Below are 21,488 nucleotides of genomic sequence, written 5' to 3'. Positions count from 1 at the left end.
TCATATTTTCAGAAAAATATCATGAAAAAATCCTCCATTTCAACTCAGTTGAAACAAGGAGTTTTAAGATATGCATATCTCGATAAGAACTGGTTGCTTTGCCTCGTCCAGCAATCGATTAAGTAAAGAACAAATAAGACTGGATAAACATAACTTAAATTATAACTTAGGAGTAAAAACATTCACAAAATATATGCCATCACACTTCAAGTATTGACTTAAAACAAAACACTGAACACTTTAAATAGTAAACAATCTTACGTTGCTTACCGGTGTCATAAAATGTTTCCTTTTCTGGCATTACTTCAGCATCCGTATACCAAACAAGTTTGCAGCATGTTTTTAAGACAAAATTTCTAAAGTTTTTGTGCTTGGCATTGATATTTTATATAATCGCAATTGTGGTTGTCAAATCCGGGTGGGCGAAAAAAATTTCATTTTATGAGCCCGCGCCTTTCCGCTGACTTTGACAACCAAAATCCGCCATGTTTTTGACCACGCGGCCGCGCGCTGATAATTTATAGTAATTTAGTTGACGTTTCCCCTCCAGGTCTTATAGAACTCAATGCATGCGCACCACTGGCACGCACTGGGGAAATTAATTTAATTATTTCCCATCCTTCAAAGGAAGTAAAGAAGATGGCTAATGCAAGAGAAGTAGATACAAGTGTTTGGCTGAATAATAAATTGTCTAATGATGATATGTGGTCGGGAGCGAATATCTGGACAATACTTACAACTGATATATTAAGAAATATCCCTGATTGCTTTCACAATCTCCATTCTCAAGTGAAAATCAAGATTTTAATGTCATTTCTGTACATACTCGCAGGCAGGCTCAAGACATGTCTTCGCAATTAAATGATATTTTAGAAGTTTCATTTGGCGATTCCGACGACTGGGTTAGAATTCTTTCAGAAATATTGAGAAATTTTCCAGAAACTGGTCGACTAAATGTTGATCTTGCGGATGTCAGTCCAGTTTTTTCTGAAATCCTCCAGGATATAAGACTTGCAAGTAGGTTTTACTCGTTATCATTGGTCATGTTTTATGTTTGACTGTTTTAGCGAAAGATTCTTTCAGTTTGTAATCTAAATTTCATCAGACAATGTAAAAATTGTTTTGTTTGTTCACCGCTATGTCATTAGCACCCATCAATTATTGTTTTACAATTTTTGTTTCGTGTTATGGTAAAATGATTTTTAATTTTTAGTGAATGACATTGTGAACAAGAGAGTATTGTTACCAATGGAATGTCCATATTTAAGTCGTAATTCTTTAATGGCTACTATTGGATCACAACCTCCACCAGGCAAGCATTTTACTTTGCGCAGAAAACCAAAATCAGCTGCTCTGAAAGCAGAACTATTTCAAAAAGGTAAAGTAGAGTTCCTGAAGCATAATTTTTACTGCGTGAATAAGGCAAGCAACTATTTATTTGCTGCAAAAGAGATATTTTTTATGTGTTAATCATCTGCAACATAAGCTTTCATTTTTTATTTTATTGTTGAATCAAACTGTGGAAATATGTTTTATGGTCACTTTATGTTAATAGCAACAGAATCACTATCTGGCAATAAACGAGGTCATTCTATTCACACTGGATCATCAGCTATTGTCAGTTTAAAAAGATCTGACAGTGGCGGTATGTGACAATTTCTACATTCAGATCATCTTACTTGGCTTAGTAATTTACACTTTATTTCTGTTCTTAAAATGCTCATTTTAGGAAAGTCACCATTAAAACATAGTGTTCCTCTACTACGAGTACACAGTAAAACTGTTCCAAGCTCTGGTTCATCTTCAGCATTACGCTCTTTCAGCTGCATCTCTCAAGCAGCAAAATAGAACAGCTAAGGTTTACATTTTAGTATTTAAAATAGGCTAAAAATCTTTTCGTGATTTATTATTTGAAATTACTCTATGTACTCTAAATATGTTCATGTATAATATCAGTTTTAAAATGAATCTATATAATTATGCATATAGAACTCATGGTTGTATGAGCTACTGTTGAGTATTGTTATCATGTGTTTATGATTCTATGTTTTATTTCCTTGTTGCATGTTATTTAGCTACTGGATATAAATGAGCAACCAATTGGAGGAGGTGTCAGAGAAGCAAAGCGTAGTAGAAAGAAAATGATTGCAGGTTTCATTCAAAAACAATATCTTTTGACAGAAATTGAAATTTTTATCACCGTATTCTTTTAGTTGTTGTAATTTTATTTTAAACTATTTTCTTGTGCTTAGCTGAAGCAGAGAATTTATTGGAAGAAGATAGAAAGAAGAAAGAAATATCACAAGAAAAAAACAACACCAGAGTATGCCATTGGATTGAGTAACAATGTTGAGGTAAGTTTGTCAAATAATCAGTCACAAAGCCAGCATGTTATTGCACAGCATTGTAAATTTTGAAGCATTGTTATTATTCATGTCTTTAGAAATGTATTGTTTTACACTAAGTTAACACATAGAAAGTTGCAATACAGAAGTAAATATTTGGAATGGCTATTCCATTGCAATCAATCTATTGAAAACAATTGAGTTGAAAAGATTTTCTTTATAACAGACAAAATTTGAATTGATTGAGTTTGAATCAATGTCACAGTATAGTGACTATACAGTGGAGCAACTCCATTGAATTTTTTTCCTAGCTGTCATGCATATCTTATTACGCAAGTGGATTGACCAATACAAATGATAAAATGGCTAACCAGTAATCTAAATATACAAAGTGGACTTACTGTATATTCCTATACCATGTCACTGTGATGATAACTGTTTATTTTGTTCTAATTCTCACAATATTACACAAATATTACCTGAGAAGTCATCTGAGCCTGCTGTGAGCAATTCACCAGCTGTAACAGCGACATCATCAAGTAGTACTCCATCTTACGCAATTGGATTGAACACTGTACCACGTGTAGCTACTTTAAATCCATCTGAATCTACTTCACAAGAAAACTTGTCGACAACTTCAGCCAACTTCACTAAAGAGTTACAAGTAAGTTATGTTGAAATTATTGGCTCTTTGTTGAAATTATTGGTTGTTTGTTGAAATTATTGGCTCTTTGTTGAAATTATTGGTTGTTTGTGTTTTTTCATTCATAGTGTCAATTATCTATTTTTTTCGTTTAGATGCATATTGACAGAGAGAGGGAAAATATAAAACTTCGACGTCTTCAGACTGCTACAGCAGGACAACATCTTAATACGGGAAATTCTTCATTCAAATCTGTTTCCCTTCAACCGCCATCTCAAACGCCATCTCAACCCAGTCTCCCGTCACGCCAGCCTACATCAAGCACGCAACCTAGTGTAGCGAACCCAACAGCACCTAAACAGGAATTAAAGCTGACAGTAAGAGAGCGATCATCTTTTTCTTTGTTAGGATTTTTTTGATAAAGCTCCGGAGTGTCTAATATTTTTACACGAAAAGTCTAGCTACATGCAATCATTAGCATTATAAACGAAGAATTTACTCTCTTTTTCAGTTATCATACTGATAATAAAGGGCGGCGTTTATTTTGACATTATAATGAATTTTTTAGCGAGAACAAGTAATTGCTGCACAAGAAATGTTTCGTGATGCAAACAAAGTCACTAAAGCGGAGAAATCGTTGATTTTAGGCTTCATGGCTGGATCGAGAGGTAAATAAGAATTTCCATACAATTTAAATATAGTATTATAACCGACTCATTACATATTTCTTTATTGCTTTACAGAAAATCCATATCCAGATCAAGGCCCAGTGATTACTGTTAGATTAAGTGAACACACTGAGATTAGTACAAATTCAAATATGAACACGCCTCAAACACAATTGGTAGAAATGTTGTTTGAAATGAACTATGATACTGGTCATTGGAGACGACTTAAAAGAACACGAATTATTGCAAGACAATCTTCTCAAGTAAATCAAAATACCTAATAAAACGTGCTTTACCATTCTTTTTCTATTCAATAATTTCTTGCATGTTTTTAAATCTTTGTACTTTAAAGTGTGTAGTCTGTGTTAGACTAAATATTAATTGGGATTCGAGAGAAAATACCTGTCACATCAAAACCACATTCTTTATTCTGACAACTATGACTGGTGTTTTTGCCGGCGGAGTGGTTTTCACAAGGAAACACTTGAAGAAAACTTAGAAATAACAAAGTTTAAAGTGATACTAAGGTCCCAATCTTGTCGATATGAGATAAACGACATTTTCTCTAGTTTGCTGGACTTTTCTTTCCCTAAATGGCTGGTGTAATAGTCTGCACTGTTTTAGATACGGCACTATACTTACACAGAAAGTTTAAATTTATAGCGTTCCCTGATTGAAAATATTTTTTAACTAAGAGCTCTTGCATGTCAACGAAAGAACTTCTCAAATTTTCAAAAATTGAACTGTGGTCATGCTTACAGCGCGTTCAAATTGCCCTAAACTTCAGAAAAATTTAAGATATGCTGGAATGCGCTATTTTAAATTGACGTGTACTTAGTTTATCATATCTTAACAAAGAGCCTTATTGTGAATAATAACTATTCAGATTGACTATTGTTTGACATACAAGGAGTCAAAGTTATTGTTTTGAGAAACACTTGACGGAATATTTCGACAGTATTCGGTCAGAGATTAAGCTAAGGATTAGAATAAGGTAAAGATTAGACTAAGGTAAGAAAATAATCATTTATCATGTACAAAATGCATTTCTTTACCATGAATGTGCTACACGTAACGTCACTGAATCACAACATTTTTTGGCAATGTTACTTGAACTATAGCGTCAATTAATTTGGCTACGACAGTGGTTGATATAAAAATAATCGTCCCAGACATAGGCCCCGTTTACACTATACCGAATTGCTATAGTAGCAGGTTCAATATTCTTTGTATTAAAAGGCAGTGAAATTGTTCAACGTCAGAAACACAATTAAATAGACTAAATCTATCAGCTTAATAAGCTTTTACTCCGAACAGTTAACCCTTTAAAGCAAATGAAGATGTGATGAACGAATCCGGTATAGTGTAAACGCAGCCATAATCTTTGATATTTATGTCGTTGATAACTGAAATATATATTTGTATAAATCATATAGTTTAACGCTGCTAAAATGTCAACTCTATTCTTGGCAGTATTGTTATCTGTGTGTGGCCTATCTTCGGCAGGTATTGTTTGTTCTCACTAATTCATTAATATGGTCTCCTCAAAGGCAAACGATCGTATAAATTTACACTGCACAACTTTATACGAAACCGAGATTTATGAAATGTTGTTTCACAAAAAAGGAGAAAAAAATACTAAAAGATTAAAAGAAAATCACAAATAACAACCTCATAAAACTTTATATCCCAGCTTCAAACTGTAGTTTTATAGCTACAGCTGTTTTTTTTAAAGTTTAAATATAAAAGTATTAATTTCTCTGGTTATATAACGCCATAATGATTCATATCGAAAATACTTCTGCTTAATGATTGCCTAACAACAAACTTAAATCTTCCCACACGTTTTGTAGCATTTTGCTCTGATGACGATGAAGCAGGAAAATGCTTTGGTAAGTTTTTCAATTAAAGATCGATAAATATAAACGTTTTTCAATAATTTTCAATACTTTATTAGATGACAAAGTGAAACCAATGGTATATGCTGCCCTCGGTATGGCAATTGTTATTGGTATTTCAATGGTCTTAGTTTCTATGGCTTTATTACACAAAGTAAAACAACACACAGCTAAAGTATCCATTAATGCAAATGCTCGCAGAGTTAATCGAGGTTATGACGCGCCTTCACAACAGGTAAACGTGCAATTAAAAAGTTGATAGATTTTAACATATAATACATTGGAGGAGTTTAATGGTTGATTTTTATTTAGGAACAGCGATCCTAAATAAATAGAAGGAAAAATTGAAGGAAATAAGTTTATAATCGTGACATGGTCTTCATCACTTCATCATTGATGAAATATATAAATTTTTACAAACGTTCATATTATTTTTTGTTTCAATTATCTTACGTTTAATTATTCAACTATTGAATTAAGCTAGTTAGACATATAAAGGCTATATAATACAACTTCCATAATATAAAAGTTAAAAATCACTCAAATAAAATACTGCTGATACCCTTATGTAATGATTTGGTTATTAATTTGGAGTATTCATTTTGTATTTATATTATCATATTTGCTCAATTTTTTTCAATAATTATTTCCTAGGCAATATTTTCATATCGTTTTCCAGGGTTTTTTTACAATATTGAGCTGATAGAAAATATTTCAATGTAAAAGGCTTTCGTAGAAAACCACAGAGATTTTTGTGGTTTTCAACGCCTGCAATTGTGATCCTTATAGAGATGTCTGTTGTGCCGAGAATGGAAATTATATTTTATTGATGTTTCTGTGCAGAAGTTGATTGCTGACGACTATGGAAGTTTAACAGCGTGCTAATTTTAGTATATGACATTACGTATGACAATGACATTTATATGACTATAAACATCATTGGCCGTGGGCTTAAATGGCTTACATGACAATAACAATTAAAACAACGTCATCGACTGGAACAATGACGTTCTAATAAAGGACAGATGGTTAAACATATACATCATTAACAAAGAAAAATTATCGCCACATTGGTAAAGTTGTGGAAAAAAATTTCAACGATATTTCATTATTTGTTCGATGTTATTTTTCAAAGTAGCTATAAAGTTTAAATAACTGTCGAGTTTTAATCTTTCCTATCACGATAAAATAGAAATTTAAAAGCTGTAAAATAGTATGTAGCTATTGCCAAAAAAATGTTAAAAATTTGGCGTGCAAAACCACTTGTAGCTAAAGACTGTCGATATTCAATCGTTCAACACACAAGAAAATTAAAAATTTCAAAATTGCTTATCTCAATACAACTATCAATGTCGCTTTATCTCATTGACATAATTTTTTATACAGGCAAAATCGTTAAATATTGAAAAAGAAATACACACCGTAAATAATTACGGCTATGCCGTAAGTGTTAAGTTTTTTTAAAACGACTCTGCATGATACAGAAAATTAAAAAAATTCAAAACTGTCTATGTCAGATAATAATGAATGTCGCTTTCATCCCATTGAGGAAATTTTTTACCGATAATATCGTTAAATATTGAAAAGGAAATACACATTGCAAATGATTAAGCCACCTGAAAGAGTTCAGTTTTTCAAAAAGACAAACTCAATATGGAAGCATAAAATACAGTTATAATAGAACTTATTAAAACAATAAGAGTATTATCACATCAAATCATTGAAATTTTAGCGATAAAGATGATAAAAGGTAAAAGAACAAAAAGATAAAACATTGAAATATTTATAAGTATTTTACACACATCTGGACAGGACAGTAATTATTCCTGCAATGTGTCTAAAGATTGTTATATAAATGACGTGAGTGTAAGTCATTAATTGTCCGTTGGAAGGTAGAACATTCAATCACAAGAAAAGGCGCACGTTTTAATTATATAGAAAAGATGTAAGTATATATCAGTTATGTAAGCACTCACTATACACAGTATCACAAATTTATAAAAGAAATATTGAATGCTATGTATGAATATGTCCAGTATCTTAAAAACTCAACTAAATACTAAAAGCTCAAGTCAATATATTCATGTACACATCAACATGTCTCGTCCTTCATCTGTTGATTTATAAATATTTGTTATGATGAATACAGAGTTCATTTATTTATCATCTTTGATGCATGAGGGAAAATGTTTGAAATGATTTCAACCACGCGTAATTTAGAATTTTTGGGTAAATTTTTAGAATCAATTAGGAAGAATGTTCGTCAAAAACATGCAAGTCTGTTTTATAACAGTTGTACTGTTAACGATGGGAGCTGGCGTTGCAGCCGGCACCTGCAAATGTGTAGCAATGTGGCACACTTGTTTCTTGTCATGTGGCGACGCAAGTCAAAGGATCGTTTGCTCTGATTGTTCTTACGGTAGAAGTTTATGCTTCGACAAGTGCTTTAGAAGACAACAAGACTCCATGAGTTCATTTGATGACGGTAATGAAGACAATTTAGTCCATGTAAAATAAACTCATATCTGACATGTAATTAATGATAATCAAACTACGATGATAACTTAAGAAATAGAACTATATGATGATAATAAATAATGTTTGAAATTGTAAAACTGACGTTTAGAAATAAAGGCGACAGAATCGATTGTGTAAAAGCAACAATATCAGTGGTTGTTTTTAATGAGATTTCGTTTGCTGGTATAAACATAACATTCTGAAAAGTTTTTAGAAAGAGTTTGATCTATTAAGTGCTCACGTACGTACCATGCCAGAAAGTTTCGACCAAACTGCAACAGCAGCACGCTTTTGTCTAAGATTCTTAAACATGTCACTAAACTCTTCTCTAGTCAATGTTGGAAAGAGTTCTCCATCAATTTCTGCAGCTGAGAAGGTACGTATATTTGTTATCGTAATTTGATTTTGCAAAGCCTAGTTGCAAGTTTGTAGCGAAAAACCCACTTTCATTATCAAACAATCTTCCCAAGCTCTTGCTTCAAGCTGTGAAGGCAAAATATTATAGGCCTTAGGCCTAGGCCAACATGTCTCATGCCTTCATGAGTATTTTTTCTAAGACTTGTCGACTTAAGCAATAAAAATATAGTTGCACAAAGCTCTTAGCAAACAGTTAAGTTGTCAGTTAATGTTTATGTAAACATAAACTTGAAGACATTTTTTTATGGTCAACTGAAGAGTGGTGTGTATGTTATTTTTAATTTAAATTGTTATACATAACAAAAATTGTTTGCTGTACATTTACTTCATATTAATGAGTGTGTATTCCATAAACACTAAGGCACATCTTTATGTTTTGGGTATACCGGTTTGTTATTGACTTTTGAATGTTTAAAGCTACATTATAAAGCAGATGAACCAGATACACATCAGGACTTCAGGAGGGAGTGAATGATAAAAATAATTTTTCAAGAGAAAGTTTTTCATCCAAAATCATAGCTCCAGGCCCCTCTTCCCCTCCAGCTAATTTAATAGAAATCAATGGCCCTGATCCAGCTGATAGGCTAAAGCAGGGTCTCCAAACTTTACAGCCAGAGGGACACATGAACTTTCATCCAGCATGTTGAGGGCCGACGAACCGTATACCGCTGGTCAAAGAGCGAATATTTTAATAAAACGAAGTACTTATTAAAATAGACATGTTTCGACATCTCATGATGCCATCCTCAGTATAAGTGAAATAATAAATGATACAAGGTTTATATAAAAGTAATATGATACATAAATGACAACAATAAAAAGGAACAGAAGATACATTTGCGACTCTTCGTGCCATTTATCCACCAGAATCAGGGAACATGCCACAACAGACAAAAACTCTCATATCTAACCCACACCTTCTTAAATCTCACTCATGTAAAACCAACTATTCACCCCCTTGCCTCAAAATCATCGACACTACCGACACCTCATTCTGTTTTAAAATCAAAGAAGCACTCCACATCAACAAAACTAAACCTGATCTCAATGTTCAAGTTTTTAAATTCAATACAATGTTTAGTTTATAATACGCTCGGACGCTCCCCTTAATTTTATCTTAATTCCTTTTTATTGTTGTAATTTATGTATCATATTACTTTTATATAAACCTTGTATCATTTATTATTTCACTTATACTGAAGATGGCATCATGAGATGTCGAAACATCTTCTTATTTTAAAAAAACATCTTCTTATTTTAAAAAAACTTGTCACGTATATTAAATGCGCAAAACGAAGCACATCACACAAGCTTCATTAGCTAAGAAAATATTTATTCAAAATTTAAAGGTTAAATTTCAACCAAGTGTAATATCATAACAAAATCACAATTAGTCTGTTCAGTTTTCTCAATGTGAGTGGTGAAATTGGCTTCTTAAGTGTCTCTGCGGGCCGGATTGAGAGTCCCAACGGGCCGTAGTTTGGAGACCCCTGGGCTAAAGTATGAACTAGATTATCTGACACTGAGTGAGGTGATGCACTAAGTTTTTCACATCTTTCTTTTAAAGGAAAAAGGGGAATGAAAAAATGAAGAAAAAATGTTTTCTGTTTTCATCACAACGAAGTAACCAAAATACAGATGAGCACAGACAATTGGGCAAAGGGGGGCCAAAGAGAACGCCTTTGTTTTGAAAGTGCTTGTGCTACTACATCATGGAGTATAGATCGTTGACGGCTGCCAAGTTACCTTGTGACTGAGTTCACCGAAACCTCGGTAAGCTGGATGACTAATAAACATGATAAATAAGATTTTTTGCATTCTGTTTATTAATGAGAGCGTCATGCTCCAAGCACTAGCTAGGCTAGTCCAAATCACTGCTTGAAAGTTGAAAGTAATGTTTGTAACTTGTAAGTTCGATTATGTTGTTGTAATAAAAAAGGGGAGAGAATTGCTTTAGACTTTAGTCAACGTACCTACATTACCTTTCACGCGTGATGCGTTTCTCTCTATAGTTTTAACATTGTTCCTTTTGTAAATTTCTCGAAAACGGGGCGAAAAAGAGCACACGAATAACTGGGAAAAATGATATAATACCATTAGATAAATGGTTAGATATCTAGAGGATTGGGTATATATCCTTGACTGGGGCGAACCATTGAGTTCTATAATAGAACTCAATGGGACGAACCAATGCACACATGCGCACATTGAGCTCTATAAGACCTGGAGGGGCAAAGGGGCCTGGACCCCGTGGTCAAAAACATGGCGGTAATGGCGGATTTTGGTTGTCAAAACTTCCACTTTGAGAAAAATTTTTAACATTCGCTCCCTCCCGAAACCGGAACTCTAACACTGCTCATAGTAATGACAACCAGCGAAAACAACCACGATACCGTAAGCATAAAATATTGAAATAATGCTTCTGGTTTTTGTGAAATAGACACACACATTTAAATGAGGTAAATCTACTGTAACATAACGTATATTTTTTCAAGTAATGCTTTAGCTATATTAGAAATAAATATCAAACGGCAATCTTTACACTGTCAATGTGTGTTAAGCTTTAATGCATAATCCCATGCGCATTACTTGTGTTTTTGACTGTTTGTGAACAGCTTGGTGCAACTGTCTTTCTTGAATAGATGGGTAAATCTTAGTAAAAATGTCCAAAAAGGAGTTGGAAAAAGTTAGCTTACCCCTACGACTTAAGTCGACTGGAAATATATTATTAGTAGGTATGTAATTTTTTTGAGTTTTTTTTGGTAGGATTGATTCTGGGTGTCTTATAAAGTATTATGATGTTCTGATAAATCTACTGAGAACTTATGAGGAAAATATCTTGAACTAGGAGAGCAAAAGAACGAAATTCAGAAATTCTAATCATGTTGCTGGTTCTGTTTTGAGCCAAGATATTAGAAACTGGATTGTTATTGACAACCATGGATCTACTACTGAACAGAACTACATTAATTTCCCATTGAAAATACTATTTCTTAAATCAAAGTGCATTGGTTTCTCTGAAATAACACTTTTCTTATTGCTGCATGAAGGCAAACTTGTTTAAATAATTATAATGTAGGTGAAGATATTTAGCATAATAACAATTATACAGACATTATTTATAATATTATGGCCTTGTGTAATGTATGTCAAGAACTTATTAATTCTCAAAATGCTAACCTTCTTGCACTACTTTTCTTTGTGTCCTTACAAATTACAGTTACCTATACTAATTTTTTCTAGGTTCAAACAACTTGACAAATTTTTGAATTTTACATTATGCCTTTGAATTTTTCTTTTCGTCTTTTGGTAAAAATATCAGTGAATGACTTAAAAATCAAGTTTATCTAAAATAGTATTTTGTACAAAGTAACTATACATAATTGAAAAAGTCTCATGTTGAAGGGATGTGGCTTCTTTTACTAGATTGCTACTCTTATTCTTTTAAATGATATCGTAATTCTTCAAAAGACATAAAAGTTCTTTGCCATCAATTTTTGCTTCTTCCACATTCAACTTCATTGCAACCAATGCATCTTATGTGAATTTTTAATCACCTGGAATTGAAAAACGTATGGATTTTGTCAGATGATGCAGTACTGTATTTAACGTTTCATGCATGTCATGATAAGCTTTTCTTGAGCAAATATTTCAAGGTAGGAGCAAAATTTGGCACATTGAACAAAGTAGTTTTTATCTTGATTTTGATGTACTAACCTGTTTACTACACTGTGTAACAAACAATTCATTTACAGAAACACCAGTTGGCATTTATAAAACTTTTAGCATAAAGCAAACCTTTACACACCATCATCATGCTTGTCCAAATCTGTCAAATTGTCCAGGCTTGCTGTTTAATAAAGGTATTTTTTATTGTACGACATGTACCAAAGAGCTCATTAATTAATCCTGCACTGCATTTGATTTCAATACAGCTCTGTCCTTAATATTTGCTTCATATTTTCAGAAAAATATCATGAAAAAATCCTCCATTTCAACTCAGTTGAAACAAGGAGTTTTAAGATATGCATATCTCGATAAGAACTGGTTGCTTTGCCTCGTCCAGCAATCGATTAAGTAAAGAACAAATAAGACTGGATAAACATAACTTAAATTATAACTTAGGAGTAAAAACATTCACAAAATATATGCCATCACACTTCAAGTATTGACTTAAAACAAAACACTGAACACTTTAAATAGTAAACAATCTTACGTTGCTTACCGGTGTCATAAAATGTTTCCTTTTCTGGCATTACTTCAGCATCCGTATACCAAACAAGTTTGCAGCATGTTTTTAAGACAAAATTTCTAAAGTTTTTGTGCTTGGCATTGATATTTTATATAATCGCAATTGTGGTTGTCAAATCCGGGTGGGCGAAAAAAATTTCATTTTATGAGCCCGCGCCTTTCCGCTGACTTTGACAACCAAAATCCGCCATGTTTTTGACCACGCGGCCGCGCGCTGATAATTTATAGTAATTTAGTTGACGTTTCCCCTCCAGGTCTTATAGAACTCAATGCATGCGCACCACTGGCACGCACTGGGGAAATTAATTTAATTATTTCCCATCCTTCAAAGGAAGTAAAGAAGATGGCTGCTAATGCAAGAGAAGTAGATACAAGTGTTTGGCTGAATAATAAATTGTCTAATGATGATATGTGGTCGGGAGCGAATATCTGGACAATACTTACAACTGATATATTAAGAAATATCCCTGATTGCTTTCACAATCTCCATTCTCAAGTGAAAATCAAGATTTTAATGTCATTTCTGTACATACCTCGCAGGCAGGCTCAAGACATGTCTTCGCAATTAAATGATATTTTAGAAGTTTCATTTGGCGATTCCGACGACTGGGTTAGAATTCTTTCAGAAATATTGAGAAATTTTCCAGAAACTGGTCGACTAAATGTTGATCTTGCGGATGTCAGTCCAGTTTTTTCTGAAATCCTCCAGGATATAAGACTTGCAAGTAGGTTTTACTCGTTATCATTGGTCATGTTTTATGTTTGACTGTTTTAGCGAAAGATTCTTTCAGTTTGTAATCTAAATTTCATCAGACAATGTAAAATTGTTTTGTTTGTTCACCGCTATGTCATTAGCACCCATCAATTATTGTTTTACAATTTTGTTTCGTGTTATGGTAAAATGATTTTAATTTTAGTGAATGACATTGTGAACAAGAGAGTATTGTTACCAATGGAATGTCCATATTTAAGTCGTAATTCTTTAATGGCTACTATTGGATCACAACCTCCACCAGGCAAGCATTTTACTTTGCTGAAAACCAAAATCAGCTGCTCTGAAAGCAGAACTATTTCAAAAAGGTAAAGTAGAGTTCCTGAAGCATAATTTTTACTGCGTGAATAAGGCAAGCAACTATTTATTTGCTGCAAAAGAGATATTTTTTATGTGTTAATCATCTGCAACATAAGCTTTCATTTTTTATTTTATTGTTGAATCCAAACTGTGGAAATATGTTTTATGGTCACTTTATGTTAATAGCAACAGAATCACTATCTGGCAATAAACGAGGTCATTCTATTCACACTGGATCATCAGCTATTGTCAGTTTAAAAAGATCTGACAGTGGCGGTATGTGACAATTTCTACATTCGTATCATCTTACTTGGCTTAGTAATTTACACTTTATTTCTGTTCTTAAAAATGCTCATTTTAGGAAAGTCACCATTAAAACATAGTGTTCCTCTACTACGAGTACACAGTAAAACTGTTCCAAGCTCTGGTTCATCTTCAGCATTACGTACTCTTTCAGCTGCATCTCTCAAGCAGCAAAATAGAACAGCTAAGGTTTACATTTTAGTATTTAAAATAGGCTAAAAATCTTTTCGTGATTTATTATTTGAAATTACTCTATGTACTCTAAATATGTTCATGTATAATATCAGTTTTAAAATGAATCTATATAATTATGCATATAGAACTCATGGTTGTATGAGCTACTGTTGAGTATTGTTATCATGTGTTTATGATTCTATGTTTTATTTCCTTGTTGCATGTTATTTAGCTACTGGATATAAATGAGCAACCAATTGGAGGAGGTGTCAGAGAAGCAAAGCGTAGAAAGAAAATGATTGCAGGTTTCATTCAAAAACAATATCTTTTGACAGAAATTGAAATTTTTATCACCGTATTCTTTTAGTTGTTGTAATTTTATTTTAAACTATTTTCTTGTGCTTAGCTGAAGCAGAGAATTTATTGGAAGAAGATAGAAAGAAGAAAGAAATATCACAAGAAAAAACAACACCAGAGTATGCCATTGGATTGAGTAACAATGTTGAGGTAAGTTTGTCAAATAATCAGTCACAAAGCCAGCATGTTATTGCACAGCATTGTAAATTTTGAAGCATTGTTATTATTCATGTCTTTAGAAATGTATTGTTTTTACACTAAGTTAACACATAGAAAGTTGCAATACAGAAGTAAATATTTGGAATGGCTATTCCATTGCAATCAATCTATTGAAAACAATTGAGTTGAAAAAGATTTTCTTTATAACAGACAAAAATTTGAATTGATTGAGTTTGAATCAATGTCACAGTATAGTGACTATACAGTGGAGCAACTCCATTGAATTTTTTTCCTAGCTGTCATGCATATCTTATTACGCAAGTGGATTGACCAATACAAATGATAAAATGGCTAACCAGTAATCTAAATATACAAAGTGGACTTACTGTATATTCCCTATACCATGTCACTGTGATGCTAACTGTTTATTTTGTTCTAATTCTCACAATATTACACAAATATTACCTGAGAAGTCATCTGAGCCTGCTGTGAGCAATTCACCAGCTGTAACAGCGACATCATCAAGTAGTACTCCATCTTACGCAATTGGATTGAACACTGTACCACGTGTAGCTACTTTAAATCCATCTGAATCTACTTCACAAGAAAACTTGTCGACAACTTCAGCCAACTTCACTAAAGAGTTACAAGTAAGTTATGTTGAAATTATTGGCTCTTTGTTGAAATTATTGGTTGTTTGTTGAAATTATTGGCTCTTTGTTGAAATTATTGGTTGTTTGTGTTTTTTCATTCATAGTGTCAATTATCAATTTTTTCGTTTAGATGCATATTGACAGAGAGAGGGAAAATATAAAACTTCGACGTCTTCAGACTGCTACAGCAGGACAACATCTTAATACGGGAAATTCTTCATTCAAATCTGTTTCCCTTCAACCGCCATCTCAAACGCCATCTCAACCCAGTCTCCCGTCACGCCAGCCTACATCAAGCACGCAACCTAGTGTAGCGAACCCAACAGCACCTAAACAGGAATTAAAGCTGACAGTAAGAGAGCGATCATCTTTTTCTTTGTTAGGATTTTTTTGATAAAGCTCCGGAGTGTCTAATATTTTTACACGAAAAGTCTAGCTACATGCAATCATTAGCATTATAAACGAAGAATTTACTCTCTTTTTCAGTTATCATACTGATAATAAAGGGCGGCGTTTATTTTGACATTATAATGAATTTTTTTAGCGAGAACAAGTAATTGCTGCACAAGAAATGTTTCGTGATGCAAACAAAGTCACTAAAGCGGAGAAATCGTTGATTTTAGGCTTCATGGCTGGATCGAGAGGTAAATAAGAATTTCCATACAATTTAAATATAGTATTATAACCGACTCATTACATATTTCTTTATTGCTTTACAGAAAATCCATATCCAGATCAAGGCCCAGTGATTACTGTTAGATTAAGTGAACACACTGAGATTAGTACAAATTCAAATATGAACACGCCTCAAACACAATTGGTAGAAATGTTGTTTGAAATGAACTATGATACTGGTCATTGGAGACGACTTAAAAGAACACGAATTATTGCAAGACAATCTTCTCAAGTAAATCAAAATACCTAATAAAACGTGCTTTACCATTCTTTTCTATTCAATAATTTCTTGCATGTTTTTAAATCTTTGTACTTTAAAGTGTGTAGTCTGTGTTAGACTAAATATTAATTGGGATTCGAGAGAAAATACCTGTCACATCAAAACCACATTCTTTATTCTGACAACTATGACTGGTGTTTTTGCCGGCGGAGTGGTTTTCACAAGGAAACACTTGAAGAAAACTTAGAAATAACAAAGTTTAAAGTGATACTAAGGTCCCAATCTTGTCGATATGAGATAAACGACATTTTCTCTAGTTTGCTGGACTTTTCTTTCCCTAAATGGCTGGTGTAATAGTCTGCACTGTTTTAGATACGGCACTATACTTACACAGAAAGTTTAAATTTATAGCGTTCCCTGATTGAAAATATTTTTTAACTAAGAGCTCTTGCATGTCAACGAAAGAACTTCTCAAATTTTCAAAAATTGAACTGTGGTCATGCTTACAGCGCGTTCAAATTGCCCTAAACTTCAGAAAAAATTTAAGATATGCTGGAATGCGCTATTTTAAATTGACGTGTACTTAGTTTATCATATCTTAACAAAGAGCCTTATTGTGAATAATAACTATTCAGATTGACTATTGTTTGACATACAAGGAGTCAAAGTTATTGTTTTGAGAAACACTTGACGGAATATTTCGACAGTATTCGGTCAGAGATTAAGCTAAGGATTAGAATAAGGTAAAGATTAGACTAAGGTAAGAAAATAATCATTTATCATGTACAAAATGCATTTCTTTACCATGAATGTGCTACACGTAACGTCACTGAATCACAACATTTTTTGGCAATGTTACTTGAACTATAGCGTCAATTAATTTGGCTACGACAGTGGTTGATATAAAAATAATCGTCCCAGACATAGGCCCCGTTTACACTATACCGAATTGCTATAGTAGCAGGTTCAATATTCTTTGTATTAAAAGGCAGTGAAATTGTTCAACGTCAGAAACACAATTAAATAGACTAAATCTATCAGCTTAATAAGCTTTTACTCCGAACAGTTAACCCTTTAAAGCAAATGAAGATGTGATGAACGAATCCGGTATAGTGTAAACGCAGCCATAATCTTTGATATTTATGTCGTTGATAACTGAAATATATATTTGTATAAATCATATAGTTTAACGCTGCTAAAATGTCAACTCTATTCTTGGCAGTATTGTTATCTGTGTGTGGCCTATCTTCGGCAGGTATTGTTTGTTCTCACTAATTCATTAATATGGTCTCCTCAAAGGCAAACGATCGTATAAATTTACACTGCACAACTTTATACGAAACCGAGATTTATGAAATGTTGTTTCACAAAAAAGGAAAAAAATACTAAAAGATTAAAAGAAAATCACAAATAACAACCTCATAAAACTTTATATCCCAGCTTCAAACTGTAGTTTTATAGCTACAGCTGTTTTTTTTAAAGTTTAAATATAAAAGTATTAATTTCTCTGGTTATATAACGCCATAATGATTCATATCGAAAATACTTCTGCTTAATGATTGCCTAACAACAAACTTAAATCTTCCCACACGTTTTGTAGCATTTTGCTCTGATGACGATGAAGCAGGAAAATGCTTTGGTAAGTTTTTCAATTAAAGATCGATAAATATAAACGTTTTTCAATAATTTTCAATACTTTATTAGATGACAAAGTGAAACCAATGGTATATGCTGCCCTCGGTATGGCAATTGTTATTGGTATTTCAATGGTCTTAGTTTCTATGGCTTTATTACACAAAGTAAAACAACACACAGCTAAAGTATCCATTAATGCAAATGCTCGCAGAGTTAATCGAGGTTATGACGCGCCTTCACAACAGGTAAACGTGCAATTAAAAGTTGATAGATTTTAACATATAATACATTGGAGGAGTTTAATGGTTGATTTTTTATTTAGGAACAGCGATCCTAAATAAATAGAAGGAAAAATTGAAGGAAATAAGTTTATAATCGTGACATGGTCTTCATCACTTCATCATTGATGAAATATATAAATTTTTACAAACGTTCATATTATTTTTTGTTTCAATTATCTTACGTTTAATTATTCAACTATTGAATTAAGCTAGTTAGACATATAAAGGCTATATAATACAACTTCCATAATATAAAAGTTAAAAATCACTCAAATAAAATACTGCTGATACCCTTATGTAATGATTTGGTTATTAATTTGGAGTATTCATTTTGTATTTATATTATCATATTTGCTCAATTTTTTTCAATAATTATTTCCTAGGCAATATTTTCATATCGTTTTCCAGGGTTTTTTTACAATATTGAGCTGATAGAAAATATTTCAATGTAAAAGGCTTTCGTGTTTAAAATTTATTTAATTGTCACGTTTTCGGTAAATTTCAAAAACATTTTTCATAAATCGATGACTTGCAATCATCGAGCAAAGCGTTTACTATTAAACATTCTTCGCAATAAGCACAAAACCTTTGCAAAAATACAGACATTTCAAAACATGATTAAAGAAAAGTAACAATAAAAAACACGACCCACGTCGTGTTTACGGTATTTGTTCGAACAAGCACCGCCCCCGAGCTAGCGTTGCCCTCCATTAAACGCACATGCATTAAAGAGGCTTAGGTGCAATCTAAGCTAAAACGTTCAAAAAATGCAGAAATGGTTAACTAACATATAACTAAAATCAATATTTAAATATTGAACGAGTTTGGTGTAAATGATATTAAATATACAATTTAATTTCAATTATGTTCATTTACAAACTTCATTAAGCTCTATTTACTTGATAGGCTACCCACGTGTACGCATTCGTACCTATTTTTCATATTAGCTAAAGTGAAAAGAACTGCCCGTACTGGAGAAATGAATGGACATAGCATAACAGTACGATTTGGAAATGTTCTGGATTGCATTGTGTTAAACTATATCAGCTTACAATTTCGTTCAATGGCACATCTTATTATAAAAAAATAATACAAAAGAAATTATTAAAATTAAACATAGACCCATATAGGTGATGTTCAATATCCAGAACGAAAACAAATACACCGTTCGATTACAAAATAAAGGACGATCATTTTCGTTATAACTTGGTTCATAATTCATATAAACCCACACGCTACCAATAACGACAAGAACTATTTGAAATACGTTCATAACCAAACCAATAAATTGATAAAATCGTTGTTTTCTACTTTGCCATGGTTCGTGATTATTTCGCGTTATAATATCAAATAAGCCTTGAATCAAAGCAATCATTCCTGTTGTAATCAACCATTTTGGAATCCTATCTTCTAGAGGACAATTATCCAAGTGTTTTGCACCTTTTTAATGATTAAATTGTAAATACATAAAAACATATTCATTTTCTAATTCATTTACACATAATTAATGAGATCACATAAGACGTTAAAAGTAATGTTGATGAGGGAAATTTATGTTCTCGTGCCTGTAATTGAGGGAAATACGTCAGTAAACGTTGCTGTGATAACAAAAAACTAATGAAACTAATATCTCTCTGTAAGATTGCACAAAGACAGTGATAGCCCAAGTACTGCTGTGTTTTGGGTAGAGTAACTTTTTTAAGCATATTAAAGACAGTTATGTTTTCATTATGAGAATGAAACTCTGTATCTTTGAACACAGTTTCATTAAACACATTTCATAAAATTGCTGAGTAAGCCTGGGTGGGTTTGTAAGAGATTTATCAAGTTAGGTATGAGCTGCATGCTTTAGATCGTTAGTATTCAATAGTGATGAATAACATTCAAAATTTCATTTTACTTTGTAAAATTTTTTTAATTTTAACCAAAACCTACCAAAACACAACTAACCTCACCAATGTTACATAGCTATAGGAAACATTATATTTCCTCAAATATATGACTAGCGTGAATCACAAGCCACCTTATAATACATGCCAACCCAATACATGCCACTCTCTGACAGACACCACATCAATAAAGAAATGAAAATAAATACTTCCCTCTGGTCAATGGCTCATTTCCCTCCTTCAAAGGGAGTATTTTTAAGAACAATTATTGCTTTTGTTTGTATTAATAGTTAAAAGTGCAGTATTTGCTTTCCTTGTCATTAATTTTGCAACATAGATTTATTGTTGGTGATAGCTTAGATTTATTGTTGGTTGACTTCTTTATGTTCTCCACTACAAAATAGATGCCTCCCTCCAATAGAGTACGGCACATGAAATTCCATTAAATCTATTAATTCCATAGCATGTACAAAAGGAAACAAAATATTCTAACACGCCCATCAATATATTACTGTAATCAGCATACAGACATACATATACTGTACTAAGATAACTACCCTACAGTGATTATGAACTTGTATACCAGAACATCAAAATCATCCAAGCAGAATATCAAAACCATCCTAGCAGAATATCAAAACCATCCTAGCAGAACATCAAAACCATCCTAGCAGAATATAACATACTATAAGTGTACTTACCAATAACAATCATAGTAATTGGAAAACACAAACATGACAAAACATGAAGTAACACACAACACGACAAACCTAAAATGAATGATACCAAAACATATTAAGATTTTCGGCTACTCTTTATAACTTTACTTTAAAAGTTATAAAACAATGAGGGCAGTTTATGAAATACACATAACACATTCCATATTTTCATTTTCATAGGAAACGGATGATTTTAGAGAGAAAAATATGTCTTGAATTGAAACTCTTGGTACATTACAGTTTCTTTGAAATTTACCAATAGAGAAACAATTTTTGTCAACAGAATGATGATTATGTTGGTCAATACGTCCCATTATAATACCCCAGCTTATATATTTTTTAAAAATAGTGGCAAGAAGTTACAGTTATTTTACTCATTTCCTAAATGGTCAAACATCATAAAACAATGAACATTTAACGACAAAACAATTTTCCAATTTTCAACGAAAGGTCATGCCAAAGTAATAATTAAAAACAACAAAATTGGTGGTAGGAACGGTTGGCCCTCGTCATTGTTAATAGAAACTACTCACATAAAGCTGTAAATACGTCTTCTTTCATGTTAAAACTGCATAATTGTTTTCTTCATAATTTAAACTGCATACTATCGAC

At 32.5% G+C, this 21,488-nt stretch overlaps 2 protein-coding genes and 2 long non-coding RNA genes across 4 annotated transcripts; 3 read left to right on the top strand and 1 right to left on the bottom strand.

The window, feature by feature from the left end:
• Nucleotides 1-639: 639 nt before the first annotated feature.
• LOC124445203 (negative elongation factor A-like) lies at nt 640-3,965 on the top strand. Its single transcript, XM_046995911.1, is given in 11 exon segments — nt 640-823; nt 826-1,017; nt 1,214-1,378; nt 1,556-1,645; nt 1,730-1,815; nt 1,817-1,858; nt 2,076-2,151; nt 2,738-3,009; nt 3,144-3,365; nt 3,557-3,656; nt 3,732-3,965. Coding segments are annotated over 11 exon segments (1,635 nt in total). The 3' UTR covers nt 3,938-3,965.
• Nucleotides 3,966-7,206: 3,241 nt separating this feature from the next.
• On the top strand, nt 7,207-8,218 carry LOC124446680. The gene is made up of 2 exons (XR_006948508.1): nt 7,207-7,499; nt 7,796-8,218. It is a non-coding gene; the product is annotated as an uncharacterized LOC124446680 (long non-coding RNA).
• A 4,832-nt stretch (nt 8,219-13,050) lies between these two features.
• On the top strand, nt 13,051-16,406 carry LOC124446407 (negative elongation factor A-like). Its single transcript, XM_046997255.1, is given in 11 exon segments — nt 13,051-13,464; nt 13,657-13,774; nt 13,776-13,819; nt 13,998-14,087; nt 14,173-14,303; nt 14,521-14,593; nt 14,695-14,795; nt 15,278-15,454; nt 15,588-15,809; nt 16,002-16,101; nt 16,177-16,406. Coding segments are annotated over 11 exon segments (1,644 nt in total). The 5' UTR covers nt 13,051-13,082; the 3' UTR covers nt 16,383-16,406.
• Nucleotides 15,460-21,425, bottom strand: LOC124446410. The gene is made up of 3 exons (XR_006948422.1): nt 21,410-21,425; nt 20,859-20,927; nt 15,460-15,786 (listed from the first exon to the last, which is right to left on the bottom strand). It is a non-coding gene; the product is annotated as an uncharacterized LOC124446410 (long non-coding RNA).
• Nucleotides 21,426-21,488: the final 63 nt, after the last annotated feature.

This window comes from Xenia sp. Carnegie-2017, unplaced genomic scaffold (genome assembly GCF_021976095.1).
Source record: "Xenia sp. Carnegie-2017 unplaced genomic scaffold, XeniaSp_v1 HiC_scaffold_22, whole genome shotgun sequence".
NCBI lineage: Eukaryota > Metazoa > Cnidaria > Anthozoa > Malacalcyonacea > Xeniidae > Xenia > Xenia sp. Carnegie-2017.
This window is presented reverse-complemented; position numbering and strand designations above follow the sequence as displayed.